We start from the raw sequence: 15,190 nt of genomic DNA on the forward strand, positions 1-15,190 counted from the left end.
GAGAAAATCATCAAGAATAGATGGGTAAAACATCTGGAAGACAACACACATGAACCACAGAGCTGTCAAATAGAGTTGAGTAGGCTGCCAAATAGGACGAAAATTCACAACAATGCAAGGAAAGCAAGAGGCCTGGGTTGTATTGAGTGGGAGGGGGAACACTTCTGGTTGCCCAAAAAGATCTCTGTGCAGTGTTGAAAGTGTCTAGTGAGAAAATGCAAGAGAATCCAGATGGATCAGGGGTAAACAGTGAAAAATTTTATTCAAATGTAGACATAAATGCAGAGCCCTCTGGAGGCACTATACCAAAATTAAATTTAAATAGAGGCTTTGAAACCCCAAGTGGAATTGGTAGATTGTACGGTGATGACCTATTTTCTGGCTATGGTAAATACAAAAAAAAAAAAAAAAAAAAAAAAAAATTGAGTCAAATCATAGACATGGAGAGGGAGTTGAATATACATAGAAATTCATGGGAGAGAGAATTCATGGAACTAAGGAAAGAGATTGTGATTTTAAGGAAAGACTATTTTGAAGTCAGCAAAGAGGTATGTGAACTAAAGAAGAATTCCAAAATAAATAATGAGTTAAGTGAATTAAAAAAAGAACTGAGGTTAAACTTGAAAATGAAAAGATGAAAAACAATGATACTATCAATAGTGAGAATGAAAAAAAAAGAGGTAAATCACAAAATACAGGCAATGTTTGAAAGAACTGAAGAAAAATTAGGTAAGGAAAATTTGCAAAGACTAAGAAATGGAATAAAAACAGAGAAAATGAAGAGATAGCTTTAAAAAAAAAAAATAGTACAACAGATGCAGGAAAATGCAAAGGACACAATTATTCAAGTAATTAAAGAAAAAGAGGTAAGAGATACATTGGATAGAAGAAAGTCTACTGTAGTACAGGGGGTCACCGCAATTCGACCGTTCACAATTCAAATTATCGCAAATTCGACAATAGCTAATTTATACCCAACCCTTAAGGTTCGACAGCCAGACTCGACAATTCGACATTCAAATCTCACATGCCACCCACCCGGTCAAATTTGCCGCCACTCCCGATGCGCCACTCTGTCTCACTCTCGCCCTAGCCATCGTCGAGGCAAAACACGCTCCGCTGTTCCACCTCCACCATGCTGCGCAAATCCACCTCCGGCCCCACCCCTAAGAAACACACTTTCCTGCCTTTCAAAGATAAGCTTGAGCTTATAAGAAAGTGTGAGGCAGGTATGGCTCATTCTGACATTGCAGTGGAAATGGGTGTCACGAGATCAACAGTATCAATGATGTGGAAGAACAGGGACAAGTACTGCCAGGCCGCTGCATCAACATCTTCCACGACTTCCCTTGTTCTCCGTGGCTCAAGGGACTCCCATCTCGACACGATGGAGGACATGCTGATCAAGTGGATAGAGGACAGGACACAACGCAAGATGCCGATCAGCTTGGGGCTCGTGCAGGAGCATGCCTTGTCACTGTGGGAGGACTTGCAGGCCACAACATCCACCACCAGCAGGACACTAGAAACATTCACGGCGAGCAGGGGCTGGTTCCAGCGATTTTATTGCAAGTGTTTTTATTTCCAAAAATGCACTGTGCAGCAGCTTAATATGTTTAATAAACAAAATTAGATATAAATGAAGCCTTTAATATTACTGATTTAGTCTAAGTTAGTGTTTTTTAGAAGTCATAGTGATATTTTGGGGGGGTCTGGGCTGGAGGTCGGTCCCTATCCCCTCTAATTACAGTGTATTCCTACGGGAAAAACTGCATCATGATTTGACAAAACCCAGGTTCAACTGATGATAGACCGCCCCATCCCTGTCGAATTGCGGTGACCCCCTGTATATGGACTAAAGGAAAAATATGGTTTGGTCAGGTACTTGTGAGAAAAAGAAGAAAAAGAAATGGCAAAAACAATCCTAAAAGAAGTACAAGACAATGTCCCTGAAGTAGAAAAAGAAATAGAGGAAGTATATAGCATGGGACAATATTCTAAAGAAAGAAATCGACCCCAAAAGATAGAAATAAGACCACAAATGGTAGAAGATATACTGGCAAAATCAGGTAAGTTAGCAAAGAGTGAACACTACAACAATACATGGTTAAAAAGAGAAATGAATGATGAAGACAGAGAAAGAGAGAACACACTAAGAGATGAAGCTAAAGAAAAAATAATGCAAAAAGAATGGAGGCTGAATGCAAGGAGTTCTATTGGAAAGTCTTAGACATGAGGCTGAGAAAATGGTACACCAAGGTAAGCAAAACAAAAAGAAAAGAAAACAAAAGAGAATGAAGAATAAAAAATTAAAAGTGGCCTCTACTAATATGGACAGATTAATCTCAAGGTTGAGTGAACTAAATTATTACCTGTCAGAAGAAAAACCAGACATAATGGGAATTGTGGAGATGAAATTAAGGGGCCCACTACCACCAAATAGTGTTGGACATGGGTTATATAATTATTGGATTAAAAACAGAAGTGAGAAACAGGGCAGAGGAATCATGTTTTTGGTCAAGAAAAATTCAAATGTGACAAAGGTTACAGAGGTTAAAAACAGTGTGGAAATGACCATAATAAAAGTTGAAGACAGCAACATGAAAAGTAGAAAGTTTGTGATGATTTGTGAGCCCCCAAAAATGGGCACTTGGAAGGAGGGTGAGCATGCAAAAATGTTAAAAGACATGAGGCCTTCATTAAACAAGACCCTGAAGGATAGAGGTAACCTGGTACTTATGGGAGATTTTAACTGCAAGGAAATCTGTTGGGAAGAGATGACAGTGAAAGGCAGAGAGGATCTGTGGGGAAATGCATCACTTGACATGACTATAGATCATACAATGACACATTGGGTAAAAGGAAATACCCGATATAGAAGTAATGAAGAACCATCGAGACTAGATTTAATATTTACAACAGAACCTGAAATTGTGGATAAAATTTAATACAAGAGACCATTTGGAAAAAGTGACCACATACTAATAGAGGTTGAACTAAAGGAAGAAATATGTATAGAGAGAAATTATGAATACAGAAAAGGAAGACTGATGTACAACAAAATGGACTTTGGGAAACTTAATAAATTCTATCAAAATGCAAATTGGGAAAATATTTGCAAAGAAGTGATACAAGTGGAAGAGAAATGGATGATTTTAATGAAAATTCATAATGAAGGAGTGAATAAATATGTACCAAGATAGAAACAGGAAAAGGAGTACTTTAAGTGCTGGTTCAACAGATGATGCAGTGAGGCAATACAAAGAAGAGATAAAACTTGGAAAAGATTGAAAAATATATATATATATATATATATATAAAACCTGGAAAGTGGCAAATATATATCAACCATAGAAATGAATATGTAAAAGTGCACAGAGAGGAAAAAAGAAACTACAAAAAAGACATCATAGAAAAATGTAAAGATCAACCCAAACTATTCTATAGATATGTGAATGGTAAACTCAAAAATAAACAGGAAATGGTGAAACTACACCACAGAAATAGAGAATATACAGAAGATTTAGAAATTACCTAAGTCACAAAACAACCACTTCAAGTCGGTTTTCACTAGAGAAAAAGCATTGGGACAAGGGAATTGAAGTACAATCACCCCCCCATGAGGGAAATAACAATAACACATAAAAGAAATAATGGATCAACTAACGAACCTTGATGTCAGGAAATCGCATGGCCTCGACAGATTTGCAAATTGGATACTAAAAGAATGTAAAGAAGAATTAATGGACAAAATATATAAGTTGCTCACTCAAAGAAGGAAAAATACCAAATGACAGGAAACATGCAAATATTGTACCAATATATAAAAGAGGAAACAAAGGAGAATCAACAAATTACAGACTGGTCTCCCTTACAATCACTGTAGCCAATTTTTTTTTTTTTTTTTTTAATTATCAAGAATAGATGGATGAAACACCTGGAAGAAAACTATATAATAAACCTGAGACAATTTGGATTCAGACAAGGAAGATCATGTGCCACACAAATCTGTTTCTACTCAAGACTAATAGATATAATACAAGAAAGGGATGGATGGGCTGATTATGCTTTCTTAGACTTACAAAAAGCCTTTGACAAAGCATCACACAAAAAATTATTTAAAAAAATTGAAAACATAGGAACACAAGGTAAATTGAGAGTGTGGGTAGAGGAAGAACAAGCAAAGATGGGCTGGAACTCCTTTATTGCTTATACATTTCGACTGACTTGGTCTTCATCAGTAAGCTGAAGTCAGTCGAAACGTATAAGCAATAAAGGAGTTCCAGCCCATCTTCACTTGTTCTTCCTCCACCCACACTCTCATCTGTCTAATCCATTCATCCAACAAGGTAAATTATTAAACTGGATGAAGGATTTCTTGCATGGCAGAAAAATGAGGGTAGTGCTCAGAGAAAATAATTCAACTTGGGAGGAGGTGATTAACGGAGTTCCACAGGGATCAGTACTGGCTCCAATAATGTTTGCTATTTATGTGAATAACATGGATGAAGATGTGGATTGTTACATGAGTTTTTTTGCAGATAATGCTAAATTGCTGAGGAAAGTGAATACTGAAACAGATTGTCAATCACTACAGAGGGACCTAAACAAGGTTTGGAAATGGAGCCAAAAGTGGGAAGTGGACTTCAGCATAGATGAAGCATAATGGATTTCGGAAAAAGTAAAAAAAAAAAAAATTCAGGACAATATAAAACTGGAACAAAGGAAGTAAAGAAAGTAGGATCTGAAAAAGACCTGGGAGTAATTATCTCAAATGACATGTCCCCTGATAAACAGATAAACAAAACTGTCGGAGAATCTTACAGCTTCCTAAGCTCAATAAAGGTGGCTTTTACCTATTTTGATGAAGAAATGGTTAAGAAAATACTAGTGACACTAATAAGGCCTAGACTGGAGTATGCTGTGACACTATGGTCACCCAGTACCAAAAAGAATGTAAAGAAAGTTGAATGAATCCAGACAGCAGCCATGAAAATGGCCCCAACATTTTCAAACCTGTCATATGAGGAAAGACTGGCTAAATTGAAATTAATGACTTTGGAACAAAGAAGAGAAAGAGGTGACCTGCTGACCATTTACAGAATCATGAAAGGCACAGAAGTTCTTGATAGAGAGGACTTATTAAATTGGGATACAAGAAATACAAGGGGACATGATAAGAAACTCAAAAACATATAAACAAAATTGTTGGAGAATCTTACAAATTGCTAAGATCAATAAAGGTGGTTTTTACCTATCTAGACAAAGAAATGGTTAAAAAAATACTAGTCACACTAATAAGGCCTAGACTGGAGTATGCTGCGACCTCTAAAAGTACTGTATTCATACCTCTTCTTGTATGGTGGAACCATACATGCACTCATCCAGTACACTGGAACACTTCCCTCCTTTAGGCACACCTTAAATAATTTTACCGGCCATTCCACTACAACTACTCCACTTTCTGTCATACATTCTAAATGCCATGGGTTCTCAAAGTGGAGTCCATGGCTCTTTGACAGGGGGTCCATGAGAGCCATCTGGTAACACCAGTGTAATGTCAACCACTACATCCAGTGGCCATCAGGAGTGTATGTCACATGGGTCATTGGGTAAAACAAGACTGTTATTTCTATTATTTTTGTGTATTGACTATTTCTGCAATCATATTTCTTTTGTTCATTGTTATTCTGAGTTTGTGTATGTCCCCCTTTTGTGTCAACCAACTATGTGAGGGGGTCCTCAGTTTATTTTCTGTCATATAAGGGGTCCTTAGTTGAAAAAGTTTGAGACCCCTGTTAGTGTATGCCACCCATCCAACTTGAGTGCCCAGGTGCCACTGTATCAGATCACACAATAAAATTAAAATAAAATTCTTACACACATACATCTACAGAGTGCATTTTTCCCCTACTCCACTCCCATTCAATACCCCTCCCTCCCTCTTTTCTTGGTTCCTCCTGGATGACAGATCATCACTGCATCACACCCACAGCCCTGGGTCTGAAGCAATGCAGCAAGACACAGCACATTCACAGCAAGGCCACTTCATTTAATCGGCAAGCTCCCCTTTCCATCCCCTCATGCAGAAAAAGAGAAGACGGGGAGAAATCCCTTTGGGCTGTATCAAAATATCATTCACACATACTCCCTCATCCCTCCATCCCCCACCCATTCCCTTCCATACATCACAGCATCAGCTATACACAACTATTTTCCACTCACCCCTAACTTCTGTCTCCTCCCTTCCCCTTTTACTAACCTTTCTTCACTCATTCTTTCCATGTGTCCTAACCATCACAATACTCTTTCATCAACCCTATCTCCCAGCTCCCTTTCCACCCCCACCCTCTTACTCACCTCTTTATTTCTCACTCTATCTAACCTTGTAACCCCTACCATAATTCTCAGCCTTTTATCTCAAACAAACTTAAACTCTTCCTCTCTTCCTTTCTTATGTTCCATGTTTCTTCCCCAGACAGTGCTGTTGGCACAATCAGTTCTTCATACAATCTCCTCTTAGAATCCATTCCCAAATGCCTAATTCTCATTACACTTTTTAATTCCCTAAGATATTTACTTGCTTCTCTTAATCTACATTCTACCTCCACCTCCATTCCTTTACTCGCCACATTCGCACCCAAGTATCTAAAGCTATCCACTTACTCCAGTCTCTCCCTTAATACTCAATTCCAACTTGTTGCCATCCTCTACCCTTGTACATCTCATTACCTCACTTTTACCCATATTTTTCTTCAACTTCTTTCTTTTGCACATCTTCCCAAACTCTGTCACTAACTTCCTTAATACTTCCTCAGATCCTGTTACAAACAACAACTGGCTTATCTCCCATTTTCCTCCATTTTCTTTGACCATCTAAAAACCCCAGCCCATTACCTTTGCATCTACCTCTCACACCACCCCATCCATGGAAATTGAATAGCCATGGCGACATAAAACATCCCTGGAGAAGTCCCACCTTTATCTCAAACCACTTGCTCTCTCCATTTCTAATTCTAACACAGGCTCTACTACTCTTGTAAAAACTCTTGACTGCTCTTAACAGCTTTCCTCCTATCCCATATATCTGCAAGACCTCTCACAGTGCCTTCCTGTCTACCCTGTCATAAGCCTTTTCCAAAATCTATGAAGGCCCATAAAACATTCTTACCTTTTCCTAAAGCTTTTTCACATATTTGTCTTACCACAAAAATCTGATACATGCAACCCCTACCTGTCCTAAACCCACACTGTTCCTCACCAATTTCTCCATGTGTTCCTCTCCTTATCCTTTCAATCAAAACCTTTCCATGAGCCTTCCAAACTACGTCGTGGGACCACCCCCCAACCCCAAGAGTTGGGGGCCAATCAGCAGCAACCACCCCTGGCCATCAGCTCTACGCAGATGGCACCGATCCCCAAGGAGGAGCTACGCCTACCTGGGGGAGTACCACAATACTTTTTTCCAACATACAATGTTACGTTTTTTCTGCACTGAGGGGTGATTTTCCGGCGATCACCCCTCTTCTTCTACTTTTAGCCGGAGATGTAGAGAGCAATCCTGGGCCCACCACAAAATACACATGCCCAACATGCTCTAAACCCATTACTTCGAGCAGACAGACAAAGGGCTCAGTTCAGTGCAATATGTGCAAAAACTGGGCCCACCTCACTTGTACAACACTTGCTGACACAAACCAATACACAAACACTTGGACATGTTCTACCTGCCCTCCAGTAACCCCACTCCCACCTCCCCAACCACAGCCAACACCCTTACCCACTCCCAATTTCCCTTTGCCCTTACCCCCGATTAGTACTCCCCTTCCTTTGTCCCCGATCTCTCCTTTCCCCCCCTCTGACCCAGATCCTACACCTTCCCCACTACCACCCCAACCTCAACCCCAAACGGCAACATACAACACATACAAAACACACAACATCAACATATTACAACACAACATTGACGGTATTAACACTAAAAAACATGAACTTGAACACTTTCTTAAACAACACAACATACACATTGCGATTTTACAAGAAACAAAACTAAGACACTCATACAAAACACCATCATTTCATAATTACACCACCATCAGACAAGACCGGACTGACGGCAATGGCGGTGGACTCATCACCCTGATCCACCACTCCATCTGTTTTGTGGACACAAGTGCCACAACCAAAATTCTCCTCCCTACCACAGATAACACAACAGAAACCCAATCCATTCGAATCCGCACAGGCAACAATTCAACACTGACAATAGTTAACATGTACATTCCCCCCCAATCATCCCCCACAGTTCCAAACACCTTCAGACCTCAACTTAGCCAACTAACCTCAATCCCCAACCTGATCATGGGTGGTGACTTCAACGCCAAGTCATCTGCCTGGTATGTCGACAACCCTGACACAGACAGAGGGCTTGATATACAGACTCAATTCGACTCATTGACTATCATGAACAACACACATAACCATACACATATCCCATACCAAGCCCTCTACACTCCCTCCTCTCCTGATATCACCTTTTGCTCCCCCTGCCTAACCCCAACAACATCATGGAGAGTGGTCGGAGCCCTTGGCTCTGACCACCTTCCAATCATCATCACCACCAAAACAAGATGCACCCCAGCTGGCCACAGACACACTTACACCAATTACAAGAGAGCTAACTGGGAAGCTTTTACTGAAGAGACAGAACAACATTTTGAAACACTTAACAGTACACCAATCACAAACATAAACAATGCTGTGCACGCTTTCAATACAATCATACAAAACGCAGACAAGAGATACATCCCAAGAGGCAACAGAAAATCACACAACCCCAACTTCACACCAGAAATCCAAGGCCTCATCAGACAACGTGACACACTTAAACACGATACCCCCACACCTATCCCTCAAAACATAGCAGACCAAATACAAACACTAAACACTGTGATTGCCAATAAAATACATGAACAAAAAACACAAAATTGGCAAAACTTTATCAATACACTTGATCACAAAACAAACACCAGCAAATTGTACAAAACACTCAACAGCATCACACTATCCAACACTAACACTACACGCTCTCACGCAGCAATAATCACAACAACAGATAATCTACCCTCAAACAGACAACAAGCAAACGCACTCATACGTCATTTTGCACCCTGACGACCGACGCACCATTCGACGTAAGAAAGACTTCCCCACAGACTCAGACTATACACCCTTCATAGACAGTCAGACAAAACTCATAATGCATAATCTCAAGCACTCATCTGCCTGTGGCCCTGATAACATAAGCAACATCCACCTAAAACACATTGGACCACAAGGTATACACGCACTCACAAACATTGCAAACTACAGCTATTCACACAACACTATACCCGACATCTGGAAGCATGGTAAAATAATCACCATTCCAAAACCGAACAAAGACCCAACAATCCCAACATCGCACCGCCCAATCACACTTCTCTGCACCCCCTCTAAAGTCATTGAACGCCTAATACTTAAACTTGTCACACCATATATTCCCCTTGCTGACTCACAACACGGTTTTAGGCCACTACACTCCACAAACACTCTTCTGACAAACCTCACACAAAGAATTTTAGATGGCATCAATTCAGATAGGCCCCACCACAGAACACTTCTTATAACATTGGACATTAGTAAAGCTTTTGATGCTATCCCCCGCCACAACCTAACAAATATAATATATAACACAGACATGCACAATAACACCAAAAGATGGCTGGCCAATTATCTGGCAGGCAGGAATGCTCATGTGTCATATAATGGCCAATCATCGCACATCAGAAACATTAAGAACGGAGTACCACAGGGCTCAGTTCTATCCCCCACATTATTTAATCTATACATGCATGACTTACCCACACCAGACACCTCAGAAATACAAATCTCTTCCTACGCAGATGACATAACAATCACATGCACACATCGTAACACAGACAAAGCTGCAGAAATAATCCAGCCTTACCTTGACACACTCAACACATGGTTCATCACAAACAGACTCAAAATAGCTCCAACCAAATCTACAGCAACACTTCTCACCAACTGGACAAAAGAACACAAATACATACCTCATCTCTACATCAACAACACTCTAATACCACACACAAACACACCGAAAATTCTTGGTGTAACATACGATACATCCATGTCTTTCAAACAACACCTCACAAACATAAAAAACAAATGCACACCTAGACTTAACGCACTTAAGTCAATCACTAGAACAACATTTGGACAAAACAAAGAAACTAATATAACAATATACAAACAATGCATACGCTCAGTGATGAATTATGCGAGTCCTGCATGGGCTCCTAATCTCAGTGAGACACACCACAACACCCTTCAAATCATACAAAACAAAGCCCTAAAAACAATTACAGGCTGCACAAATACAACACCTACAGACCATTTACACCATGAAACAAAAGTCCTCAAAGACATGAGAGGCACACAAACACTTGCTGCAGCCACCACAAACACATCACACCCGCTACACTACATAGCAGAACACCCACACACACCAAGAAACATTAAAACTACACCCAAAGACCTTTATTACGCACAGATACTCTCTTCTCTTCCTCCACAACCACCAAATACCAGCCTCCGAAAACATATTCATAATCATATCACTCACCGCTCCATTAACACACTGAAAGACAACACACTGCTGCATGCCAGACCCCCTGATATCCACCCTTCTGAATCCTCTCTCCCACGAAAGGACAGAGTCCACTTGGCCAGACTGCGATGCGGTCACCACCCAGCACTTCTAAGCTACCAGAAGAGGCTGGACGACCGTGTTGTGAACAGCTGCCCAGGATGTAACACTTCACCCCATACCATACAACACATAATGGAAGACTGCATTATACACAATCATGCACGCAAACAACACAACATACACTCTATAAAGGATTTGTGGGAAAACCCAGTTTTGGCTGTGGCCTTCCTTGGGGAGACGGGACTGCTCGGACAGACAGTCTAGGGAACGACAACAACAACAACAACAACAACATTCAACAAATTGATCCCTCTGAAATTACTTCACTTACACTTGTCCTCTTTTCTCTTGTAAAGTGGAACTATACAGGCATTACTCAAGTCCTCTGGCACTCTACAATCTTTTAGACAAACACTAAACAACCTCACCAGCCAGTCCACCATCACTGTACCTCCCTTTTTTAGACACTCTGCATGACACCCATCTAACCCAGGTGCCTTACCTGCTCTCATCATTTTAATAACTGCCTTTACTTCATCTTTTCTTATTTCTCCTCCATTTTCCTCATTCATCACAGTCATTTTCTTAGTGCTTCCCACTGCAACTTCCTTTTCCTCCCCATCCTCCTTCATATTTAGCAATTCTCTAAAATACTCTGCCCATCTTCCTCTTACTGCCGTCTCTCCCATTATCATCTCTACATCTGCACCTTTTACCTTTTCTTTTCTACTTGATTCACCTCTACTTCTTCTCTTAATTTCCTTCCAAAACATCTTTTTATGCCTTTCAAAATTTTCTGCCATACTCTTACCCCATTTCACATCTGCTCTTTTTTGCCTCCTTCATTTTATGCTTTACTTCTCTTTTCTTTTCTTTGTACCTCTCATATGATTCTCTCATCCTATTTTGCAACCAATCTGTGAATGCTCATTTTTTTCTCTTTTACAAACTTCTTTGCTTCATCATCCCACCATTCACTACCCTTCCTTCTATTTCCTTCCATCCTCCTTTTTCCACACACCATCTTTGCACACTTTGTGACTCCCTCCTTAAAACAACCCCAATCCTCATCCACTCCTAGTTCTAATCTATCCTTCAATCTCCCCCACCCCTCTCTCAGCTTCTTTTTGTACTCCTTTTTCTTTCTCATATAAGCAGTTCACTCTAAGCACCTCCCTACCTTCTGTCTTTTTCCTCTTTCTCCATCTATCCTCCACTCTTTACTTACCTTCCACAAAAAAAAAAAAAAAAAATTATCTAATATTCCCCCAGTCTCTCCCCCTAGAACATGTTCAAAACTCTTCCTACTCCTCTATTGGTTACCACTATATAGTCCATTAAAGCCCTATCTACCACCCTTCCATCCACCACCCTCTATCATATGTACTTATGCTTGTCTTCCTTCATAACCACTGCGTTTGCTGTCATCAACTCTCTAGACACATCTCCACCATCAACTCTCCACTACAATCTTTTCCTGACACTCCACACTTCCCAAGCACTCTGTTTATTGGTTCATCTCCTATCCTAGCATTGAGATCTCCCAATACCACTACATTGATATTTCGCCTTAAACCCTCTATGCACTCATTTAAATCTATCCTAAAAGCTTCCCATTCCTCTACACTTTTGTCACTACCAGGCCCATATGCACTTACAAAGACCCACACTATGGACATCCAGTACAAAAAAGAATATAAGGAAAATAGAAAGAATCCAAAGAGCAACAACAAAGATGGCACCAACACTTTCAAAATTGATATATGAGCAAGGATTGTCTAAATTAGAAATACCAACCCTGGAACAAAGAGGAGAATGATGCAATCTATTGGCCATTTACAGAATCATGAAAGGAATGGAAGTCCTTGATAGAAAAGACTTATTAAAGTGGGATAGAAGAAAAACAAGGGGACATAAAAAGAAATTCAAAAAGGATAGTTATGGAAGAGATTTGAAAAAAAAAAAAGTTTTCCACACAGAGTGGTGGATGTCTGGAACAAATTGAATGAAACAATAGTGTGTGCAAATACCATACAAGAATTTAACCCCTTCCATACGGTGCCGCACACGTAGGCGTCATGGGGAGCGAGTGTATTCGCAAGGCTGCCATATCGGCGTCTTGATTATATTTATTGTAGTCGCCCCTGTGTTTTTACATTCTCTCAAATGTGCCCTGAATCCCATTCTCTGTGGTATTCAAAATTCGCGGGTGAAAGAGAGAACGATCGATATAAGCGGTGACTATATTTTATGATGCGAGTATTATTACGACACGTCGTACGGCTGGCATTGGCTGCTGCCACTGAGATCTAAGTCCATGACGCCTACGTGTGCGGCACCATATGGAAGGGGTTAAGAACAAACTAGATGTTGTGAGATACAAAGACAGGTCGCCACAAGCATAGCTCCCCTTCCCATATAATACAACCAGGTACAACTAGGTAAATACATCTCCCTTCCCAGTTTCACATTCATCTACATTAACCTTGAAACCTTATTCTACTCCACCACATGCTTAGCTATCTCTTCATTTACTAATACTCCCCCCTCCCTTTCAACTTAAGTTTCACTCAATGCCAACACATCCATCTTTCTTCTCACAAACATATTGCCTGTCTCTTCTCTTCTACTCACATCTGTACTACATCCACACATATTAAAAAACACAAACCTAAGGGTTCTGGTTGTAAAACTCCTCCCAGACCCTCTTGTGCCCATGCCTTTTTTAGGAATGTCCCCTTTGGGGCTACAGAGAGCCTGGTCCTATCCCTGTCCCCTTTTACAACACAAGTGGGAACACTTAGTGGCAGTATTCTTTCTCCCCTTCCACAGAGTTTGGCAAAAAAATAAATGTATATTCAGAGAAGTGGTACAGGACAGTATTAATAGTGGGGGGTGGCAGCATAATGGAGGGACAGTCACAGTATGATAAAGTAGCATAATTTCTCTAAGAATAGAGATTTCCTCTATCAAAGACAAAATAATGTGTGGTTCTGGTTCGTAGGGGCACCCCATGTACACCCTAAAGTATCAGCTGCATGTTACTGAGCCAAGTTTGACTTCATAATAACATGCAGCCAATACCCCAGATGGGTTATAATCAAATTCTTAAATGAAATAAAAGGAGACCCACAACTAAATGATCCTTACAAAAAATGCAATTCTTCTTACCTGTTATAGGAAAGTAACAACATTAGGGAATCAGGATTATCTAAGTGAACATCACCATCAATATTGAAGAAGGCACCACAGTCTTTCTTGAGGCACTCTTTTCTGTGGAAATTAGAAAATCATAACACTTTCAAAATAGTGTAATTCAGTAAGTTAATTCTCATTCAATCACATAATATGTGGCCAACAATATGTACACTAAATGCACACAATTCCCAAAGAAAGACATGCAAAGCCCACTATTATCATGTATACTAAATAATATGCAATTAAGTTATATGAGGGTCTGTTAAATCAAGAGATGAGTGTAATCCTTTTCCAAAATGCTCTCAAATTCATGTTTCTGAAACTTTACTGGACCAATGTGAAAGATAGGTATACCAATCCCAGAATTATTCCTTTTCCCTATGAATCTTTTCTAACCTAACCATGCTGCACATATATACATACATAGCTTGATTCCGTGCATGCCATTCTTTCAGCTTGGAACTAGTGTCTTCTAGATGGACACTTCTGTAGTCACCTTTCTCTTGCTTTTCTACCCAAGCTTTCACTAGATTGTTGTGCAAAGGAACCTTTGGAGGCAAACAAAAGCAATGGAAATTAGTGATCATATTCACACACATATATATTCACAATATGTATATAAAAAAGCCTTTTGCCCCCTGTTAGGGGTGACTGAGACAAAGCATACCTTGACACTTTGTGGAAGAAAACTACCAATAAAGAATACCCCCAGTCCCCTCAGTCTGCCCCACTTAGTTACCTCTCATGGCATGCATCAAAACAAAATATTAGCATTCTCATTCCCAAACCACAGGGGCATGAGAAAGAGAAAAGAAGTGGTACAGGAGAGATTTAAGCAGAACAGAAATGAGGAACAGTACATACATATGCAAAGTCAAAGCATACATCCATCTTACACCAATCTCACATCCATCCAAAAACCCACAGTCCCTACCACCTAAACTCCTTGTGGACAAAGGGTCATCTCCGTCCCCCACCAACTGCTCAGGTCAGATGTAATACAAGACACAGCACCTCCACAGGAGTTCCCAACAGCCAAAAATGGATTACTGCCACTGCTTCACTGCAAGATGAACCCCCTCCAACAACAACCCTCTCATCCACTCATGAAATACACAGATCAGACAAGAAGAAACCCCTTTGGGCTGCTTAATATTTTCATTCATTCATATCCAATTCTACTTTTCATTCACACCTACCTCCTACTCTCTCTCTTCT

General features: G+C 40.2%; 1 protein-coding gene across 1 annotated transcript in view; it reads right to left on the bottom strand.

The window, feature by feature from the left end:
- Plod (procollagen lysyl hydroxylase) overlaps positions 1–15,190 on the bottom strand; it is a 550,148-nt gene that overhangs the window by 515,045 nt on the left and 19,913 nt on the right. The window contains exons 8-9 of the mRNA XM_076190170.1: positions 14,396–14,520; positions 13,946–14,047 (exon numbers count right to left, since the gene is read on the bottom strand). Of these exons, the coding sequence (XP_076046285.1) occupies positions 13,946–14,047; positions 14,396–14,520 (227 nt within the window). The remainder of the gene's footprint in view (positions 1–13,945; positions 14,048–14,395; positions 14,521–15,190) is intronic.

This window comes from Oratosquilla oratoria, chromosome 9 (assembly GCF_046742065.1).
Source record: "Oratosquilla oratoria isolate Oo_2021 chromosome 9, ASM4674206v1, whole genome shotgun sequence".
NCBI classification, from domain to species: domain Eukaryota; kingdom Metazoa; phylum Arthropoda; class Malacostraca; order Stomatopoda; family Squillidae; genus Oratosquilla; species Oratosquilla oratoria.